A 22,498-nucleotide genomic window follows, 5' to 3' on the forward strand; every position below is an offset into this window, starting at 1 on the left:
TATGTGGAGGTAGAGTCTTTAAAGAGGCAATTAAAGTTAAACGAAGTCATAAGGGTGGGACCCTAACCCAATATGAACTAGTGTCCTTATAAGAGGAGGAAAAGACACCAGATCTCTCTCTCTCTCTCTCTATGCACACAGTGGAAGGGCTATGTGAGGATACAGTAAGAAGGTGGCTGTCTTCTCGAAGCCAGGAAGAGAGTCCTCACCAGAAACCAACCTTGATGACACCTCGATCTTGACTTCTAGCCTCCAGAAACATGAGAAAATATATTTCTATTGTTTAAGCCACCTAGTCTGTGGTATTTTGTTATGGTAGCTCTAGCAGAAGAATACAATTGGGATGAAGGAATAGGGGTAGAATTGACACCTCTTCAGGTTCACTCTGTAAATAACAATACATTTTCTTCTCTTAATACAGTATTATGCTTAAGTCATAGAGGTTCATAGATAATACGTCTCTTAACCTCTTTGGTTCTATAGCCATATCTGTAAAATGAACAGTTAAACTAGTTGATTTCACAGCTTTCTTTCCAGATACAACATTCTTTATGTACAGCTTCTAGGGATATACTTTCTTTAATTCTAATTAAACTTCTAAATGAGAAACGCCAATATTTTTAGGATCAGAATACTTTAATAAGGTATCAGTGTCAACATACCTTTCCTTATAGTTAAGCTCCCATATAGTTATAATACCAGTAGGAATTTGACAATATAATAATGTTCATGAAATTGTTACACTGACAGGTAAGATTAATATGAAGCTTGAAATATTTTTCAGAATATATTAGTAAAACCGCAAGGGTAAAATGCCTTTAATGCTGAGGCAACACACACTGGAAATCAAACACCAGTGTTTTCATGTCAGTAACCCTTCAAGTTTTGCCATGTTGTGAGGGGCAGAATTATGGTGCCACAGTGATTTGGGCAATCCAGTGACTAGGAAATTTTCTCATATAACTTCGATTTCTTTCTGCATTCCATTTTGTTTTCTTTGCTTTTGGCAATAAAGCCATCCAGGCTTACCAAATCCTTGGCCTGTTGTGTTTTGTGTGTGTTTCTAGAAATTTCACAAGGTGGCAGGAGAGAAAACTGTGGGTGGATGACATAATAAAATATATCTCTGTCGAATGAATAAAGTAATTGTAAGATATGTAATATGATGATAGATAAAATATAAAACCTCACAAAAAATACATTGTTTTAGGCTTTTATAGAATGTCCAAGTCGTTTCGTGATATGATCCCTGTTTTCATTAAACAATCTTATTTCTTACTATTTTTTGCTTCACACTCTGCTCTCTAGTTATTCTGAACTAATTTCAGTTCTACAAAGTTGCCTTGGTCTCTCCCACCTCCAGGTCTTTGCTACCTCAATCCGCTATCCTGACTAGTGATCTAAATTTTCTAATATATTTTCTCCCCCTAGTTTCAGTTTAGAAGTCATTTAATCCATGCTGAATTTTCTGATCTCATAAATCTGGGTTAGATGCCCTTTTTTGTGTGCTTTCCATCACCCTCTCTTTTGCCAATCATACTGCTCATTAAAAACATTATTAAATGAACTTTGGGTTAAATGAAGTTAAGATGAAAATTAGGAATGATTTAAAAAATAATGAGAATAAGAACACTATATATAAAAGTTTGTGGGATGCAGCTAAAGCCATACAGAGAAAAATTCATTGCCTTATGCTTATCCATAGCTTTAAATGCTTAGAAAACAAGAAAGACTGAAAATAAATGAACTAATTTCATTTAAGAAGTAGGCAACAGAACATCAAAGGTACAAAAAGAAAGGAGAAGTGAAGAATCGATGACAAAATAATGAAAAAAGGAAGTAAATTTGAAGAATAAAATCGAGTCCTTTTGAAAGGAAAAGAAAACAAAAACAAAAATCCCCCAAGGTCATAAACAATATCTTGCAAGCCAAACTAACAAAGGATGGGGCTCAAACATCATTATAAATGAGAAAAAAAAATACGATTCCAAATATGTGAGAAATTTAAAGATTAAAATGCGATTTAAAACCGTTGCTAATAAATTAAAAATCTCAATAGAATGATTTTCTAGGAAAATACAAACTTTTTAAATTGACTCAAGAGAGATGAAAGATTTGAATAGACCAATCACAGAAAATAAAAATAACGAAGAAATACAACATTTGTGGTTGGGAAGACCTAATATTGCAAATATGCAATCATTTATTCAGTTAAGTATTTACTGACTGTCTACTATGGCTACACTTCCTAGACACTTGGCAGGGAGACATTAATAAAAACAAAACAAAACAAAAAACAGAAAGATCCTTCTTTTGTGTAGTTTCTATTCCCTCCAGGAAAGGCAGCCAATAAACATGAAAATAAGTAAATGATATAGTGTGTTAGGTGATTAAGGCTACAGTAATCAAAATAATGTAGAGCAGAAAGATGAGTGAAACAAAATGGCCTAGAAACTGAACTCAGTTAACAGGAGGAATGAATACATATTAAAGGTGGCATTTCAGATCTGTGGGGTAAGGGTTGTTTAACAAGAGTGATTTGATGCTAAGTGAAATAAGACAGAGAAAGACAAATACCATATGATCTGACATACATGTGGAACCTAAAGAACAAAATAAATGAACAAACAGAACAGAAACAGACTCATAGATACAGAGAACGAACTGATGATCGCCAGAGGGGCAGGGGGTTGGGAACTGGGTGAAAAAGGTAAAGGGATTGAGAAACACAAATTGGTAGTTACAAAATAGTCATGGGGATGTAAAGTACAGCATAGGGAATATAGTCAATAATGTTGCAACAGCTCTGTATAATGCCAGGGGGATGCTAGACTAATCGGTGGGATCACTGTGTAAATTATATAAATGCCTAACAAATAAATAAGCAACTAAGTACTAAGTAACTAACTAAAACTAACTAAATGCCCAGTTTGTGGTATTCTGTTGTAGGAGCCCTAGGAAACTAATACACCACCTGTTGCTTCCTACACTGAAAATGCATACGTAACTTGCTTAGATGGTATCTGCTGATTGACCAAAATGAACCCTGAAAAAAAAATCCCTGAGTTTGCCATTTTGCTATGTGAGACCATAATTAGCATTAGTAGAATTTGATATCCATATTTAGGTGGTAAGAAGTGCACATAGACCTATCAAAAGCATCATATGTTTGTGCATTTAAAATTGTTACATCTTCTTAAGAAATATGTCTATTATGAAATCTAGAGTAATTTTTGCAGAATGAGAACATCTCACCTATTAAAACATCATGAATAATGCTGTCATGTGATAATCTTGATAGATTTCCAGATTCTGTAGGTGTTTGTAAAACTCCAAAATCAGTGAAATTGTAATAACAATAGTAGATTCTATGTTTGTCCCATAGTATTAATTGTGGCAGTGCTGAATATAGAAAATATGGAATTATAAAACTGTCAGTTGTGACAGTTAATGCAAAGTCTTGGTGCACCCACTGTTTTGTATCTTCGTTATATATCACTAGGTAAATTTTTTTAATAACATTACATGTAACGCAGTAATTTAATAACAAGGCAAGTTCCAAAGGGTGGCCTGTGTACTCAACATTGTGTATAGTCAGAGTAGCAGCTGGTGATATATTTAGAATTTTCCCCAGTTTTTTAGTAGTAATTATTTTGACAAAGTTAAGAGAAGTATATCCAAGATAAACTTCATTTCTTGTCCAGATTGCCATGCTACTTCTTCTTTCGGTATCCTGTGACAAAATTGAAATTAATTAGAAAATCTCTGATTTTAGGGACAGTCCTAACAATTTCTGTCTTCTAACTTGCTACATTTAAAAATAAAACAGTAATTACTAAGATTTAATTTTTAGTATATTTCCGAATAAAACTTCAGGCATAGAAATACATGATATAGAAATATGTCATATTACATATAACCATAAAAGTAAGGTTTTTTCAATAATTTTATTCTTTTACGTACTGTTTCTATCAGTAGAAATAATTAATCTTAATTTACTTTTAAATCCTCAAAGAGCATCAGCCTTCCCTTTTCTTATGTATTTATTCTCTTTATCCAGGAATACTCCTTTGACCATGATGTTTACTAAGGTCAAGATATAAGGACACTTCAGAATTTAAATAATTTTTTGGAATTCCAACTTCCTTAAATATTAGATAGAAAGAAGAGAGATCTTAAAACCTTAATCAAATCAATACTACCTTTTTATGGACACAATCTGTTAGAGAAAAAGGCCATTCAGAGACGGCTATGTCTGAAATTCAATGTCTAATTTCATTTAGAGAGCCAAGGTCCTCCTTCTCCTCTGTCTCCCTTCCCCAGCTGTTTCTAATTCTTAGAGATTTTTATTTAAAATGTAACATCTCGTAATTATTACTATATTATTGACTATATTCCCTATACTTTACTTTACATCCCCATGACTATTTTGTAACTACCAATTTCTACTTCTTAATCCCTTCACCTTTTTCACCCTGCCACCCACCCTTCCTCCCATATATCACGCCAATAAATCCAGTACCCATCTGACACCATACATAGTTATTAAAATATTATTGACTGTATTCCTTATGCTATACCCTACATCCCCATAACTACTGTGTATCAACAAATTTGTACTTCTTAATCCCTTCCTCTTTTTCACTCGCTTCCCCAACCCCTCTCCCATCTGGCAACCATCAAAATGTTCTTCATAAGTTTATTTCTGTCTTGTTTGTTTATTTTGTTCTTTAGCTTCCACATATAAGCAAAATCACATTGCATCTGCCTGACATACTCCACTCAGCACAATGCACTCCAGGTCTAGCTATACCACCACAAATATCAAGAACCCATTCCCTGCCATGGCTGAGTGATATTCCATTACTTATACATACCCTCTCCTCTCTATCCGTTCATCTATCAATAGAGACCAAGGCTGCCTCCACATCTTGGCCATTGTAAACAATGCTGCAATGAACATATGGACGCACATGTTCCCATTAAGTAGCATTTTGGGTTTCTTTGGACAAATACCCTGAAGTGTGATTATTCAGTCCTTCTTTGTCTCTTGTTCTAGTCTTTGTTTTAAAGACTATTTTGTCTAATATAAGTATTACTACCCCTGCTTTTGTTTGTTTCCATTTTCATCAAATATCATTTTCTGTCCAGTTACGATCTGAAGTGAGTCTCTTGTAGGCAGGATATGTAAGAGTCTTGTTTTCTTATCCATTCAGCCATGTTAGCTTTTGGCCAGGTTAGGGAAGCTTTCTGTCATTATTTCTTCAAATAGGTTTTCAATTCTTTGCTCTCTCTCTTCTCCTTCTGATACTCCTATGATGTGAATGTTGGTACGCTTCATGTTGTCCCAGAGGCCCCTTCAACTATCCTCATTTTTTTGGATTCTTTTCTCATTTTGTTGTTCTGATTAGGTATTTTCTGCTACCTTCTCTTCTTTTTTTTTTTTTCCAAGTCAAGTTGTTGTCCTTTCAGTCTTAGTTGTGGAGGGCACAGCTCAGCTCCAGGTCCAGTTGCCATTGCTAGTTGCAGGGGGCGCAGCCCATCATCCCCTGCGGGAGTCGAACTGGCAACCTTGTGGTTGAGAGGACATGCTCCAACCAACTGAGCCATCCGGGAGCTCAGCGGCCTCTCAGCTCAAGGTGCTGTGTTCAATCTTAGTTGCAGGGGGCGCTGCCCACCATCCCTTGTGGGACTGGAGGAATTGAACTGGCAACCTTGTGGTTGAGAGGCCACTGGCCCATGTGGGAATCGAACCGGCAGCCTTTGGAGTTAGGAGCACAGAGCACCAACTGCCTGAGCCACCGGGCCGGACCCACCTTCTCTTCTAAATTGCTGATTCAATCCTCTGATTTATCTAATCTGTTGATTCCCTCGAATGCATTTCAGTTATTACATTCTTTAATTCTGGCTGGTTCTTTTTTATGGTTTCTATCTCCATTTTTATGTTTCCTATCTCTTTGTTGAAGTACTCCCTGAGATCATCGAGCATCTTTATAACCAGTGTTTTGGACTCTGCATCTGGTAGATTGCTTGTCTCCATTTTGTTTAGTTATTTTTCTAGAACTTTGTTCTTTTATTTGGGACATGTTTCTTTGTTTCCCCATTTTGTCTGCCTCCCTGTGTTTGTTTCTATGTATTAGGTGTGGCTGCTATGCCTCCCAGTCTTAGTACCGTGGCCTATGTAGTACGTGTCCTGTGGGGTCCAGTGGCACAGTCTCCCTGGTCACCTGAGCCAGGTGCTGCAGGTGTGTCCCTTATTTGGGTTGTATGTACCCTTGTTATAGTTGAGCCTTAGTTGCTGTTTGCACGTCAATAGGAGGGGTTGACCCTCAGCCTGATTGGTTGTAAGGATGGGCCATAACTACCGTGGAGGAGTTGCTGTGCTATACTGACTCTATGGAAAAGGATTCATTTAGCAGGGTTGTGGTACCTGCCCAGTCTGCCCTTTGGGTTTGTCATCCTTGGAGGTTGCTGGGTGATGCCCTGGCTCTGTTTGAAGCTGGCTACCGGGCATGCCAGATCTGGGCCTCCTGGAAGACATTCAGTCATAGCCTGTTCCCTGCCTGTGGCCACCTGGCATGAGCAGCAACATAGTCTCTATTATAAATTTTCATTAGTGCTGCTATAGTGCAAAGGCATTTAGAGATAATATACATAAACAAATGAGCATGATTATGTTCCAATGAAACTATTTACAAAATGTGGCAGTCTGGTTTACACTGATGGGTGATAGTTGTTCTGACCCATTATGTTGTTTATTCTTGTACATCCTTGCTGATCTTCTTTCTGCTTATTTTTATCTATTACTGAAACAGGAGTGTGGAAATCTTCCAATAAATTTTTGGATTTATCTATTTCTTTATTCCATTTAATTAATTTTGGTTCACGTATTTTGAAACTTGGTTGTTAGGTGCATACATATTTAGGATTGTTGTCTTCTTGAAGCATTGACCCTTTTATCATTATATTAATGCCTTTTTTGTTCCTGATTGTTTTCCTAGTTTGTCTGATATTAATAAAGTGACTCCAGCTTTCTTTTAATTAGTGTTTGATGGTATATACTTTTCCATTGTATTACTTTTAAACCAACTACATCTTTATATTTAAAGTGGACTTATTATATAAAGCATACAACTTGGTCTTTTAAAAAAATCCAACATGACAATCTGTGCTTTTAAATTAGTGTTTTAGGTCATTTACATTTAATGAAATTATTGACATGCTTATACTCAGCTCTGCTATTTTATTGGTTTGTTTGTATCCTCTGGCTTATATCTCTATGGTTCCCTTTCCTGCCTGCTTTTGGATTATTTGGAAAAAACAGTCTCAGTATTCCATTTTAATTTATCTGTTGGGTGTTTAAACTCTTTACAGCCTACTTAGAATTAAAACTAAGATTTCAAGTGGAATGAAGAAATCTCACTACCCCATAGATTCCTTTACCTTATTTATGTTGTAATTGTCATATTATATAAACATAAATTAAAACTCCCACCAGAAAGTGTTACATGTTTTAAGTTTTGCTATTACCTGTCATACATATTTTAAGGAACTTAAGGGTATAAAAATCTATTATACCTACATGTCCACCATTCCTGTTGTTTTTATTTACTCCTGAGGTTTTAAATTTTCCATTTCTCTTCCACCTGATAAGCTTCATTAGGCATTTATTTCTTTTAGAGCAGGTCTGCTGGTAAAAAATTCTCTTATTTTCCTTTATCTAAGAATGTCTTTATTTCTCCTTAATTCCTGAAAGATATTCTTGTCTGGAAATAGAATCCTAGGTTGATCTTTTCTTTTTTTTCTTTCAGGACTTTAATAATATTGCTCCATTGCCTTCTGTCACCTGTGGCTCCTGATGGGAAATATACCATCACTTGAGTCACTGTTTTCCTATGTATGATGTCATTTTTCTCTTGTTGCTTTCAAGCTTTTTTCCCCTTTTGGTTTTCAGTAGTTTATGAATTTCTTTGCAATTATTTTGTTTGGAGTTTGTTGAGCTTTATGGTTCATAAATTTATATTTTCTGCCCAACATGGGAAGTTTCTCATCATTGTATATCCAGATTTTGTTTTCTACATTGTACACTTTCTACTCTCTTCCTTGGACTCCAGTGATATGAATGTTAAACCGTTTGGTCTTGTCCCACAGGTTTATGAGTTTTGCTTCAATTTTGATAATTTTTTGTACTGTTTAGATTGGAAAATTTCTATCGATGTAACTTCCATCTTATTAACAGTTCCCTCTGTCATGTCATCTCCATTCTGCCATTGAGAAAATTTAATAAATTGTTACTGTAGCTATTCTATTTAAATTCCAAAATCTCTGGTTTTGATTCTCAAAATAATTTTTAAAATTCTTGTTCTAGAGGATAGTTTCATTGGATGTATATAATTTTAGGTTGACATTAACTTTATTTCAGTTATTTCAGTATTTCACTATCATCTTCTCTCCATTGATCCTAATTGTTTTTATTGTCTTTGTTTACAATTTGTCTTTTCTGTTTGAATACTTTTAATGTCTCATTAGTCTTTGATACACCACAATTTCATTAATTTGTGTCTAAGTGGGTTTTCTTTTTCCCTATATAAACTGGAATTTATTAGTATTTCAGGATTAAGGATTAATATCTGTCTTTAAGTCTGAAAAATTCTCAGCTCTTTCCCATTCTCTCTAATCTTTTATTTTGGATTTCTGGTTGGATATATGTTGGGTCTTCTCTTTTCCATTCTCTCATCCATTCTTACCCTGTTTTATTGTTGTTTGTTTTCCACAACTTTTTCTCTCAGTTTTTCATTTTAATTTTTTCTTATCTAATTTACAATGCACTAGTAATTTTTCTTGTATCCAATCTTCTATGTAAGCTTTCCATTGAATTTAATATTTCAATTACTAGTTTTATCTACATTTATTACATGAAATATAATATTTTAACATTTATCTTTACATATAAAATTTTTAAAAATTGTAATTTGCATACAATGGACCAAATAGGAAATACATGTCATTAAAAGATTTATCACAAAGTAGAAGGCTGTGTAATAACTATGCAGATTAGGAAATAGAATATTGTCAGAATTCCCAAATACCACCCATGATCTCTCCCAATCACTACATCTTTCCTTTCCAGGATAACCACTATCCTAAATTTTATGGTAATGACTTCCTTACTTTTAGTTTTACTAGTTGCCTTGGTTTGATAGATTTATTTTTTCCCCTTATGATTTCCATTTTCTTATGAGATTTATTTAAATCTCATAAAGATGTTTTATATCTGTCAATCCCAATAGCTGATATCCTTGTAGGAATGATTCTGCTCTTTGTTGTTTCTGCTGACTTCCCTGGCATCTTGTTTCTTCATATGCTTTGACATTTTTGAACGTGAGCTCAATTTTGTCAGAATGTTATTTCAAAACCTGACTTTAGGGTTTATTCCTCTGGAAAGAATTTGTATTTGCTTCTGCTTGGCACCAGGCTTAATTATTATTATTATTATTATTATTATTATTATTATTATTATTATTATATATATATTTTTAATCACATAGGTATTTGTGCCCCAAAGTGCATGTGGGTTTCGCATCTGATCGTGAGTTCTAAAGATAGACCTTTTCTCACTATTTATGAGTTAAAGCTGAGATAGATTTATCTTGTTCAGGTCCAAGGCTTTGTTTTCAAGTACCAGAGGTCTAAACATCTGGGATCAGCACATGGCTTCTGGGCAGCTGAGATTTTGGAATTTGCTTATGTCTCTGGATTAGTGTTCCAAGATGCCCTCTCTCCTCTCAGAATTTCCCTTACTTCCACATAAGTCCAGCTATGTGCTTAAAAGCAGGTTTAAATTTTTTATGCAGCACTTTAGATGTTTTGTAATGCAGTAGCTTAAGGATATCTTATTCATGATATTGTCAGAAATGAGAGTTAATTCATTGTTGAGAACACATGGAGTCTTTGTTTGGGGAAAAGAATTGTTTTGATCTTTTGCCAATGTCAAGGTAAAACAAAGCTCCCATAATATGACTAAATGACTCTACGTAATAATATATAAGATTCATTTTATTCTCTTTTGTTGGAGGAGCATCTCTGTAAAGAGGTCTCTGAGAAGTTAGGTCAGGAAGATAGATCTATTTACAATCATAAATAAAATAACTGCAGAAAACTGCATAATATAGTCCGTTATATATATATATCACTGAATTAAATGGTATGGTAAGTATATCTAAATGTGTAGGTGTAATAAACATATGTGTGTACATATATATATACACACACATATATATACTAATATATATATATATATATACTATTTTACTAACCTTCAATAAATATTTTAACCAACACCATTTTCTTGATGTAATGCCAATAATTCCATCTTCAGGAAGGTTTTCATTGCTCCCCAGTCTTGTAAATGTGGTAATATTTTTTAGGTAAAGAGTACCTCTTATTAGAAAAAATATTCCATCCTGGGATAGGTTCACGTCAGACACACTGTGTCTTTCGTCATCAGTCAGAATGTTTGGAGGCACTCTGATTCTGGTCCAAGTACGAAATGAATCGTTTGTTTGAAAGGTCTCCATATCGGCTACCACAATAGCAGAGGAAACAAGACAAGCACTCCAGTCTGACATTAACTGACTACCACGTGGTGAAGAGATTGGTAAAAAGCCAGGAATCTCGGGTATTGTCAACAAAGGAAAAGTCAGCAGGAAAAGAGTATCTGCAATAAAGCAATCTTGAAAAGCCACTTTATATCCTTTGATCTCCTTTATTACATCTTCTGCTGACATTGGCACTGAGATTTGCCAGGCCCTAAGAAGCAAAAAATAGAACATGTATGAATAAAATGGTCTCTTTCTCTTCTCTCATCCGTCTTTCACAGTGCAGGCATTTATCATCTTTAAGTTTTTTTAAATCAACATAAATCTGGGTAAAATAAATCAAATAGTATTAAAATGTTACCACTGCCCCATTTCTCCTCATTCTTCACTCTTGTTCCCAAAGGAAAACAATATTGACTCTTAATGTTCTTCTGCAATGTGTCTTCATATTCTCAAATATTCCTATAGAGCTCTGTTAATATATAATTTTTATACATTATCTATTGGCTTCTTAGATGACAGATGAAGATGTATGTCTCATGAACTATATCTACTGATATATCTTTTCTCTCAAATTAATGTCACAGTGTTTAGCTAAATCTATAGTGATTAATTATATTGTTATTACTATGTAAATATTGTTTACTACTGAGCTAGTTATGTACTATGATTATGTTTTCTTTTAACTATATATACATTTATTTATTTATAATATTTTCCCTAGAGTTGATAATTATTTTATTTTGAAAATTTGTTTAGTTTTCTAAGTTTTCCAATAGGTAGCTGAAATGGCACTCCATAACATTTTCCATAGGTAAATACAGAGGTAATCTAGTAATTGTTTCCCAGGATTTCCTTTCACTATTGTCTGGGTTGATTCCACCATTTACTGGATCCAATGCTTTGATATTTTCTGTTTTGCTAAAGCACAATTCTTTAGTATCTCTCTGCAAAGGATATATGAACATAAAATTTTTTGAGACCCTGAATGTCGAAAAATATCTTTAACAGACTTGCTTGCTAATTTAGCTAGGTAGAGACTTCAGAACTTTGAGGGCATTTTCTCCAGTCTTTCTGTATTTAGGTTTATTAATGAGAAGTCAGATGAAACATTCATTCTTGTTGTTCTTTAAATGGGTTGCCTTTCCATGAGTTTTTGGGATCTTCCCTTTTTTTCTTGGTATTCTAAATTTTGACAGGGCTGGGTCTATCTTTTGAAGTAGACATACAGTGGAATTTGTGAAAACAAGCACTCTCACATATATCTTAGAAATCATGGAAAGTTCTAAGGAGCGTTTCTCAGCAGGCCAATCCAGGAGACATCAAGCTGTAATGTAGGATGGTCAATAGATGCTTCTTTAGTTTCCTACTTCCTCAATGAATACATCCTTGGCTTGGTGGTGATGGCAATCTGCCCACTCACAATGAGGTCTTGCCAGGTCAAGAGGAACCCATGTTGGGACAATTGTAGGGTTGTCACCAAACTTCTGTGCACTAAACCATGCCATCATGAAACTCAGTGCAATTACCGCATTTTGCAAGCGACACCATTTACTCTTAACATTGGTTTCAGTACATTTTTTAAAAATCGCCAGTACCATTTTGTTACATTGTCCACTGGTTGTATAATAATCTCACACATGCAGCCTCATTACAACCAGGTATCAGTGACTATTTTAAATGGAAAATTGGTTAACTGCAAGGCCCAGGAAGGACCCAGTACTCAAGGTTTGACCAGGGCATACTGAGCTTTTCAATTTTCCATGTCTATCATTTTTATTTTCAAACCTTTTAGTTTTTCAATTGTGAATATACACTTTTCAATTTTTTTTCTTACCTGATTCCCATTTTATAGCATCTTATTCTTCTTTTATGTATATAATACCTTCTATTTCTGAGAATGATTTTATATTTTTTGTGAATTTTTTTTGCTCCCTACTGTGCACTCTTTCCTGAGTTCCATTGTTCTTTTTATTGATTTAGGTCTCTGACATCCATGTTGGAGACTTTCTGTAATTGTCTGGTGATCTTTGGCTGTCCATTAATATTTAAGAGAGAAGCAGTAATAAGCTTAGAGTCAGTTGTAAGGGATGCCCCTTACTCCTCTTGTGCCCCACCTGTGCTTCTGCCCTCTCAACTCCAAACTTAAGTTCTTTAAAGTAGGTCTGATCAGTTAATCAAAAGAAGAGTTCTCTTCTGTCTTTCCAGGAGGATATATGCTAGGTTTCCATATTCACGGAGCAGGGCTGGAGAATAGGACTGATGACACACTGGGAGTTCCCATCACATTAGCATTTTCTTCTGCAAGCTATTAACTAACAGAATTTCTGTGCTCTAAGTCAGTTACTACTTCTCTCTCTGCTTTCTATCTTCTGTTCTTGTGTTCCTTCCCATTGTTTTTCCTTATAGGCTTGCAAATTTAAAAAATTTTCTCCCTGTTATTTTAGTGAGACTATAGAAGAGAACAGAGATAAATAAATTAAATATATTTTATCTGCCATGTTTTAATTTATCTCATTTAGACTGAATTTCATTAAGTCATCTTCTGCTTTGGAACTTCAGTGGCCCCTTAATTATGCCCAGGAAAAAATTCAAACTATTTCAAATGATTTTCAGGGAATCTCCATTATTTTTTTCTATTCAGTTTTATTTGCCAGTTTTATATACTGCCAGTTTTATATTCAGTTTTATATACTTCAGGTGTGTTCCTTCTTTTTGCCTTCCAAAACGCTTTGTATTCTTCCTCTCTCTTGGAGCACCTATCCCCTTTTTTTCATCTCTGTATTCTACTTGTCCTTCGAGTCCTGTCCATGAACTATATGTTCTACTTTGCTTTCTTGTTTGACCACAAGATATATCTTTTATAGGGATAATCTTTTCTAAACCCAGATTGATCAATCATGTGGACAGTATTTTATGGCATCCAAGACAATGTTTTTTAAATGGACCTCTGATATTCTCTACATATGTATATTTTATTCATATTTTAAAATATATAATTAATTTAATAATTTTATTATTAATGTATCACATATATAAAAGAGTATGTGCCACACACAGTTTAAAGAATAACACTAAGATGAATACCTGTGTACTAGTCACCCAGATCAAAAATCAGAACATTACCAATACCTTGGAAATTTCCTATATGTCCCTCTTCCTCTCCCTCTCTCCCTCTTCTCCCACTCCTGCTTGCAGGTAATCACTGGCCTGATTTTGTGTTTGCCTTCGTGTTCACATTCCTGCGCCTTTAAAAACTAGTTTTGCCATATGCCTTATTAAACAATGAAGAATGCAAGGAGAAATTAAAAAGTCCATCAGTATAGTTGGAGACTTCAACACCTCTCTATTAGTAACTGACGGATCCAGCAGCAGAAATCAGGACATAGTTGAACCGAACACCACCATCTATTAACCATATCGAATTGATATTTAAAGAACACTTCACCCAACAACAGCAGAATACACATTCTTTTTAAATGCACATGGAACATTCACCATATCCTGGGTCATAAAACACAACTTAAAGAATTTGAAAAAATCGAAATCATATAAGGTATGCTCTCAAACCACAATAGCATTAAACCAGAAGTCAATAACAGAAAGTTAGCTGGAAAAATCCCATCCCCAGTATTTGGAGATTAAATGATAAACTTCCAAATAACACATCAGTCAAAAAATAAATCTCAAGCGAAGTTTAAAAATAGTTCAAACTAAATGAAAATAAAAATACAACAGCAAAATTTGGGGGGATGAAGGGAAAGCAATGCCTAGAGGGAAATTTATAGCATTAAATGCATACATTAGAAAAGAAGAAAGATCTAAAATCAATAATCTAAGCTTCCACTTTAGGAAACTAGAGAAAGAAAAGCAATATAAAGCTAAAGGAAGAAGAAGAAAAAAAGTACTAAAAATTGGAGCAGAAATCCATAAACTGAAAACAGAAAAACAATGGAGAAAATCAATTAGGACCAAAAGCTCGTTCTTCGAAAAGTTCAATAAAATTGATAAAACTTTCTAGCTGGGCTAACTAAGGAAAAAAGAGAAAGGACACAGTATACTAATATCAGAAATGAGAGCGAGGCCATCACTACTGATCTTATGGACATTTAAGGATAATGAAAGAATACTATGAACAATTCTATGCCCATAAATTTGATAACTTAGATGAAATGGACCAATTGAAAGAAACAATCTACCGAAATTCACATAAGGAGAAACAGATATAAGGTGAATAGGGATATATCTATTAAAGAAGTTGGAGAAATAATTAATGACCTTCCAAAGCAAAAAGGACCAGGCCCAGATGGGTTCAATGTTGAATTCTAACATTTAAGGAACAAATGATGCCAATTTTCTACAATCTCTTCCAGAAAACAGGAGCAGAGGGAACACTTCCCAACTCATTTTATGAGATCAGCAGGATACCAAAACCAGATAAACACATTACAGATGAAGCTACAGACCTTTTGAATCCAACTATGTGTAAAAATAATTATATACTGTGACCAAATTGGACTTATTCCAAGTCCCATGCAAGTCTGGTTTGACATTAAAAAAATCAATTAATGTAATCCATCACATCAGCAGGTTAAGGAAGAAAAAGTATGTAATCATATCAATAGATGCAGTAAAAGCACTTGACAAAATCCAGCATTCGTTCATGATAAAAACTCTCAGCAAACTAGCAACAGAGGGGAACTTCCTCAACTTGATAAAGGAGCATCTACAAAAACCAAAAGCAAAAGCAAACTGAAACAAAAAACTTAATGGTGAGAAACTAGATGCTTTCCTCCAAGAAGAGGAGCAAAGCAAAGATATCTCCTCTTGCCCCACCTATTCAACATCATACTGGAAGAGCTAGCTAACACAGGCAAGAAAGTGAAATAAAAGGTATACAGGATTGGAAAGGAATTAATACAATGCTCTTTGTTTGCAGATGACATGATCACCTATGTAGAAAATCCCAAAGAACAGACCAAACAAACAAACAAAAATCCTGGAACTCATAAACAACTATAGCAAGGTTTCAGGATACAAGGTTAATTCCTATGCTTTAAAAAACTAGTTTACCACTTATATGTACTATTAAACAATATATTATTTAGTTTTTCGAGTTTTTGCACTTTATAAAAATGGAATCATACTGTATTTTTCTATTGTGACTTATTTTTTCATTCAATATTTGTGAAATTCACTTATGTTGATTTGTGTTGCTGTATTTGATTCACTTTTCACTGCTGTGGAATGTATATACTCATATTCTATGGCATGATTATATCACAGAATGTTTATCCATCTATGCATAAAAATTAAGAGTTTTGATTGTTTTTTCTTTTTGCTATTAGAAACAATGCTGCTACAAATATACTTTTACACAAAAGGGCACCTGTGCCTAGGTTTCTCTAGGGTATACACTGGCATTAAAACGCTAAACCTTTGGTATGTGCATCTTCATCTTTGCCTCATAATGTAAAATTATGTTTCAAATTGGTTGTGCCCATTTACACTTCTACTAGCAATGTGTGTAAGTGTTCCCATTGTTGCATATTGCTATGGTTTGAATGTTTGTTTCTCCCCGCAGTTTACATGTTGAAATCCTAATGCCCAAAGTCATGGTATTAGCAGGTGGGGTCTTAGGCAGGTGCGTGGGTCAAGAGGGTGAAGCCCTCATGAATGGGATTCATATAGAAGAGGCCTGAGAGAGAGCTCCCTTGCCCTTTCCACCAGTGAGGGTTCAACAGGAAATCTGCCACCCAGAAGAGGGCCCTCACCCCACCACACTGGCACCCTGATCTCAGACGTCCAGCCTCCAGAACTGGGAGAAATACATTTCTGTTGTTTATAAGCCACCCAGTTAATGGTATTTTGCTAAACAGCAGCCTGAACAGACTGAGACATTTCCACCAACAACCTTCTAAAATGTTAATGTATTTATCAATCTGGTCTGTGTAAAATGGATCTCATTGGGCTATTAATATTTTTCTTTGATTACTAGTAAGTTTGACCATTTCATGTACTTATCGATGAGCTGATTTTAGCAAGTGTTTACCTTAGCAAACGTTTACCTTTTGATTTATTATAGAAATCACTTCCTATCCTGAGTCACTATCCTGAGAAATCACTGTCCTATCCTGATAGAAGAAGATATTCTTCTATCTTTTTCTAAATTTTTTTCATTTTAACCCTTCATTTGTATGTCTTCTGAGATTAATATCATATTATTATTTATGAGATTATTTTTATATATGATGTAAGGTAAAGAACAGTCTAATTTTTAAGTAAAGCTTTATTCTGTCCCTATTGAAATGACCTGTAGTTTTATTCCTTTAATCTGTTTATGTAGTAAATTACATGAAAAAATTAAAAAATAGTATACTAACCGTGCACTTCTGGTATAAGTGGACTCAATCATATGTCATACTTTTTTTTCATGTATTGCTAGATGTCGTTTGCTCAACTTTTACTCGGGATTTTGCATCTAGGTTCATGAATGAGATTAGCCTCTAATTGTCCGCTCTCACATATTCCCTTGCCTGAATTTGGGTATGCTAACTGCCTTTTGCTGCTTCGGACTGGAATTATCTGCTTGTGTTAGTGCTTTCTTCCCTACCTCCCAAACTTTTATAAAATACTTGTTTAAGACTAGCAGGAATTTTAGGTCCAGATTATTATTAGTTTCACAAACATTTTCTCTCTCTGGATGGCACCCTTTACTCTATCCATGAATTGAACTTCTTAGCCATCTCCTTAGAAGGCATCTGCTTTCTTAGAGCTCTGTGGGAAGGCCCTTGTATACCTTGCCCATCTGGATTCATTTGGAACGCTTCCCCGATTGGCTAACTTTTTATTTCTTGTCAATTATGCGGAGGTCAACTCGTAGGAAAACCCTGCCTGACTCCCTCCAAGCCTTAGCTGGGGCATCCCCTGTGTATTCCACGTCAGCCCTGGCTCACCTCTATCATGACATCGACTTGTTTCCTCGTCTCCCCCACTAACTGTAAGGTCATTGAGGGAGGGAATTTGAGCTTTCAGTTATAAGCACCTTGCCCTGTGCCTAGGTGCTCAATACACTAAGAGAGGCTGTGTACATCCCATCAGAACCTACTAACTTCAACAGTAAGAGATTTTACTTGTCCGGCAGAATTTGTGGTGTGTGTGTGTGCGTGTGTGCCTGCATGCACCGGCTCTGACGCTAGTAATAATTGTGACATCAGTCACACCACTGTGTCTCACTTTCCACCTTCCTGAATAAGGCTCTTGGATTGAGGGTTAGCTGTTAATACAAAATGTGAAACTGTAATCTCGAAGTCTGACAGACACTTTCTGTGATGGACACTTTCTGAGTTAGTAACTAGTTCTCATTAGCACAGTTTGCTGATGTATCATAAAAGAAGCTCCTCAGAAATTACATATATAATAGACCATGAAATTCCACTAGGGTTTTAAAACCTCTTTTACTTTAAGTTTCTGATACTTATTGAACTGAATTTTAAAGGTGAATTTTATATTTGAAATTTAAGAATTAAATACCCATTCTTCATTTTCCTATGTGGAAAATAAACTTTTTTCTTCAGAAATGTATATATGGCAGGCTTCTGTCCCAAAGCAGCCAATTGCTTGCTAAGTATAATGGAATTCTGTTAAAAAAGAAAAAAAACTTTTTATTCTTTTCATAGCCAAAATTATTTGGAAATTATATCATGATACATTGAATTTATTATTTTAGTTAAGATATCATTTACCACATTTTCAAGATTCAGGTTTGTTTGTTTTCTGCCATTTGGTCTTCTCCCAATTAGAATATTAAGAATTATAAATAAGTCATAATACAATTTCTAACACGTCGAAAATACTATACACAATTAGAATCCTGAGTGAACTGAGACTATATGAGGACCCTTAAATAAATACCCTTAGTTTTAATATCAATGAAACACACAACGGAGTTTCTAAAACTAATCTTTTAGAATTATTTCTATATGAGCCTGCATTTCAAAACAATATACTCTTTCAAGGCAGGTTTCAAATGTTATCTTGAGGCTTTAACAAAAATTCTCTTAGTATGTAGATAAATATGACATGCTCCCTCTTTTTCTCATGAGATTTAAGGAGAAGTTGAATTAGTCAATTCAATTCAATTACTCCTAGTAATATGTTTTTAGAATAGACACAACAGTTTCATTGTGGGGAATCCCTAGAATTACAAAATCAGATAATGAGGGACAGTCTAGAATTCCGTAGGTCACTTCTACCCTGATCATCCAATAATGCTCCTTTTAATTTCCTAGAAATACGTCAAGTACTCACAAAGGAGCCTTTGAGACTACTATGCGTGTTAGTAAGGCTGTAGTCATTGAGACTATGGGATTGTTTAATAGGAGGATTTAACTTTTGAGAGGAGGAATGGTGGTCAGGAAAGGCCCCCGTGAAGAATACACATTTAATGCTTTTGATAAAGAAGTATAGGTTTGCTTGATAAATAACCAAAATAATATATATTTTAATTTTGTTTCTGAAAAATCTTATTCACTATTCAGAGGAATAGTGATAACATGATATTCAGAGGGATAGTGAACAAATGCAAAGGAAAAGAGTAAATGAAACATCCTTAATGTAGCTTGGATAAGATGGAAATAAAATATAATAAGCAATACATACAACAAGATGATAGAAAAAAATGACAGGCCAAGAAAAAGTTAAGACAATAATGTAAACAAGCTTAAAAACATATTTGTTTTCATTAAGAGGATAACTCATGGTCATTAAAGATAATTTTATAAATATAGAAAAAATTACCACATAGAAATTATCAAAAATATGAAAAACACATTTAGTTTCTTAGGACTTACCAATCTGTAAGCTATTGTTATGTATTCATGCTATATAACCAGAAGACTATATAAATATCATTTTTAGTGATAACATGATATTCTATTGAGTAAATTATCATCATTGACTTAACAATCCCCTATTGGACATTTAGGTAGTTTTATTGTTTCACTACTATAAATAGTATTGCTATGGCCATCATCAGATATACAGTCTTTTCCACAGTTGTGACTATTTCTCTTTTGATTAGACATCTGCACTCGCATGTTCATTGCAGTATCATTCACAATAGTCAAGATATAGAAACAGCCTAAGTGTCTGTTAATGAATGATTGGACAAAGGAAAGGTATAAAATATAAACCCTACATGAGGGCTGACAATTAAGTTTGCGAACTCATCCTAGAAAAAGTGCTACATACCTCATTGCTGAATATCACTGCAGTCACCTTCCAAGTACTCCCCTTGGGAAGCTGTGCACTGATGCCAGCGCCTAGTCCACCCTTCAAAGCAATTTTGGAACTCTTTTTCTGGAATGGCCATCAGAGCTGTCATTATATTACCCTTGATGTCCTGAATGTCATCAAAATGTCTTCCTTTCAATATTCCCTTTATCTTTGGGTAAAGAAAGAAGTCATTGGGGTCCTGATCAGGTGAGTAGGGAGGATGTTCCAATACAGTTATTTATTTACTGGCAAAAACTCCCTCACACACCGTGCCGTGTGAGCTGGTGCATTGTCGTGATGCAAGAGCCATGAATTGTTGGTGAAAAGTTCAGGTCGTCTAACTTTTTCACGCAGCATTTTCAGCACTTCCAAATAAATAGTAAACTTGGTTAACTGTTTGTTCATTTGGTACAAATTCATAATGAATAATCCCTCTGATATCAAAAAAGATTAGCAACATAATTGCAACAAGTTTGCAAACTTAATTGTCAGACATATAATTATCAGATCTATCAATACCTATCTATCTATATATATGTATACACACACACACACACACACACACACAGTGAAATACTATTCAGTCATTAGAAAGAAGGACATCCTGCCATTTGCAACAATATATATGGAACTTGAGCATATTATGATAAATAAAATAAGTCAGAGAAAGTCAAATATTGTGTAATCTCAATTTTATGTGGAATCTAAAAAGCTGAACTCATAGAAACAGAGAGTGAATGGTGGTTGCAAGAGTTTGAGGAGATAGGTGAAATGGGGACATGTTGGTCAAAAGTACAAACTTTCACTTAGCAGATGAACAAATTCTGGGGATCTAATGTATAGCATGGCTAGTATAGTTAATACTAAATACTTGAAAATTGCTAAGAAAGTAAATCTCAAATGATCTGATCACAAGAAAGAAATGGTAATTATGTGAGGTGATGGAAATGTTAAAAATGTTACTGTGGTAATCATTTCACAATATATAAGTGTATCAAATTAACATGTGTACACCTTAAACTTACACAATGTTATATATCATTTATATGTCAATAAAGCTGGAAAAAAAGAGAAACCAACACTCATTTAAAACAAAACCAACCCAAAATTCATCGACAGTAGAATGGATAAAACAGATGTGGTATGTTGAAACAATGGAATATTATACAGCAAAGGAAATGAACAAACTATAGGCATATATAACATGGATAAATCTTGTATAATGTTGACACCCAAAAAAAAGCAATATGCACCATGTATATAAAACAGGATTCCATTTAAAATAAAACAAAACCAAAATCCACTAAACTGCACTGTTTAGGAATTATGTGGTAAACTAAAAGTAAACGCTGAGCAATTATTACCATAAAGTTCAGAGGGACGGTTACCACTGGGGGAGGAAGGGATTATGTCCGTCCATACAAGCACCTCTAGGGTGGAAGGAGAAATTATGCTCATGCAGGTGGGGCATATGGGGATGTTCTACTGTTAGTGTTTTATTTCTTGAGAGTGGTTATATAGCTATTTATTATTATTCAGTAAACTGTATAATTAGCTTTTATGCTTCTTTCTTCATGGTATAATTCACAGTTAAAATGGTAATTAAAGGGAAAGAACCTCAAAGAAACTAAAACTCTGAATCTTTTAATATTTTTAAAGCACATTATAGAAATAAGTTATCCTGTACCCCATCCCCGAGCCGCACCCTACTGCGGGTCCTCTGGTCCCTGGTGTGGGTGTTGGGAACTGGGTGTGGTTCAGAGAGGGAGTTAATGTGATGAGACACAGTGGTGGGTTAAGGTTCAAAGATGAAGTAAAATACAGGCTGTGTGTTAAAGATAAGAGATTATTTAGAGTTCAAAGTCAGGGATGGTTAAGGAAGAGAATGAAGAAGGAAGAGTCAGGATAGAATTAAACTTGGTTGTCTGTTAGGCACGTTACACTTGTGGCTGATAAAAACCCAGACAATTTACATTTTATCAGAGCGATTTGGTTGATGATTTATCCAAACTGTAGCATTAAAAAAAAATCCCCCTCAAACTACTATGCATGTGAAAAAGGTCCTGGTTTGGTCATGGCAGGCATCTTGGAAGCAGTGATGCCTGATATGAGACCGAAAATATGAGTAGATGAAGAAAGGGCATGAGCAGTGGTTCCAGAGGGAACAGCATAAGCAAACACACAGAAGCACGGAGGCACACGGCAGAGGATGGCTGCTGGCGCCTGGACAAGTGGAGCACTGAGGCCACAGAAGAGTGGCAGAGATAGAATCTCCAGGGCTTTGCGTACCATGTTAAGAGTCTGAGTCAAGAGTCTGTGGAGAGCCAGAGAAAGGTTTTAAGGAAATGACATGGTCATGAATAAACATGGAACAACAACAAAAAGAGCGAAGTATTAGGTATGCATGGACCAAATAATATTAAAATGTGCACATTTGCACTCAAGAAGATCAGAAATTAAGTAACAGTAATTATTAGAGTATTTAATTACCTTTAATTATTTTTGTTCCCTGTAAAATTGATTGCCAAATAAAACAATTAGTTGATTGGTTATCATTCTGATTTGTCAGTCCAACTTTCATGAATTTACCATTAGTCATGAAAAAATCATACAGATCTTGACTC

At 34.7% G+C, this 22,498-nt stretch overlaps 1 protein-coding gene across 1 annotated transcript in view; it reads right to left on the reverse strand.

The window, feature by feature from the left end:
- The window catches only part of CATSPERE (catsper channel auxiliary subunit epsilon), an 81,460-nt gene that overhangs the window by 42,167 nt on the left and 16,795 nt on the right, over positions 1–22,498 (reverse strand). Inside the window, exons 8-10 of the mRNA XM_033099352.1 lie at positions 18,132–18,238; positions 10,317–10,809; positions 3,256–3,733 (exon numbers count right to left, since the gene is read on the reverse strand). Of these exons, the coding sequence (XP_032955243.1) occupies positions 3,256–3,733; positions 10,317–10,809; positions 18,132–18,238 (1,078 nt within the window). The remainder of the gene's footprint in view (positions 1–3,255; positions 3,734–10,316; positions 10,810–18,131; positions 18,239–22,498) is intronic.

This window comes from Rhinolophus ferrumequinum, chromosome 27 (assembly GCF_004115265.2).
Source record: "Rhinolophus ferrumequinum isolate MPI-CBG mRhiFer1 chromosome 27, mRhiFer1_v1.p, whole genome shotgun sequence".
NCBI lineage: Eukaryota > Metazoa > Chordata > Mammalia > Chiroptera > Rhinolophidae > Rhinolophus > Rhinolophus ferrumequinum.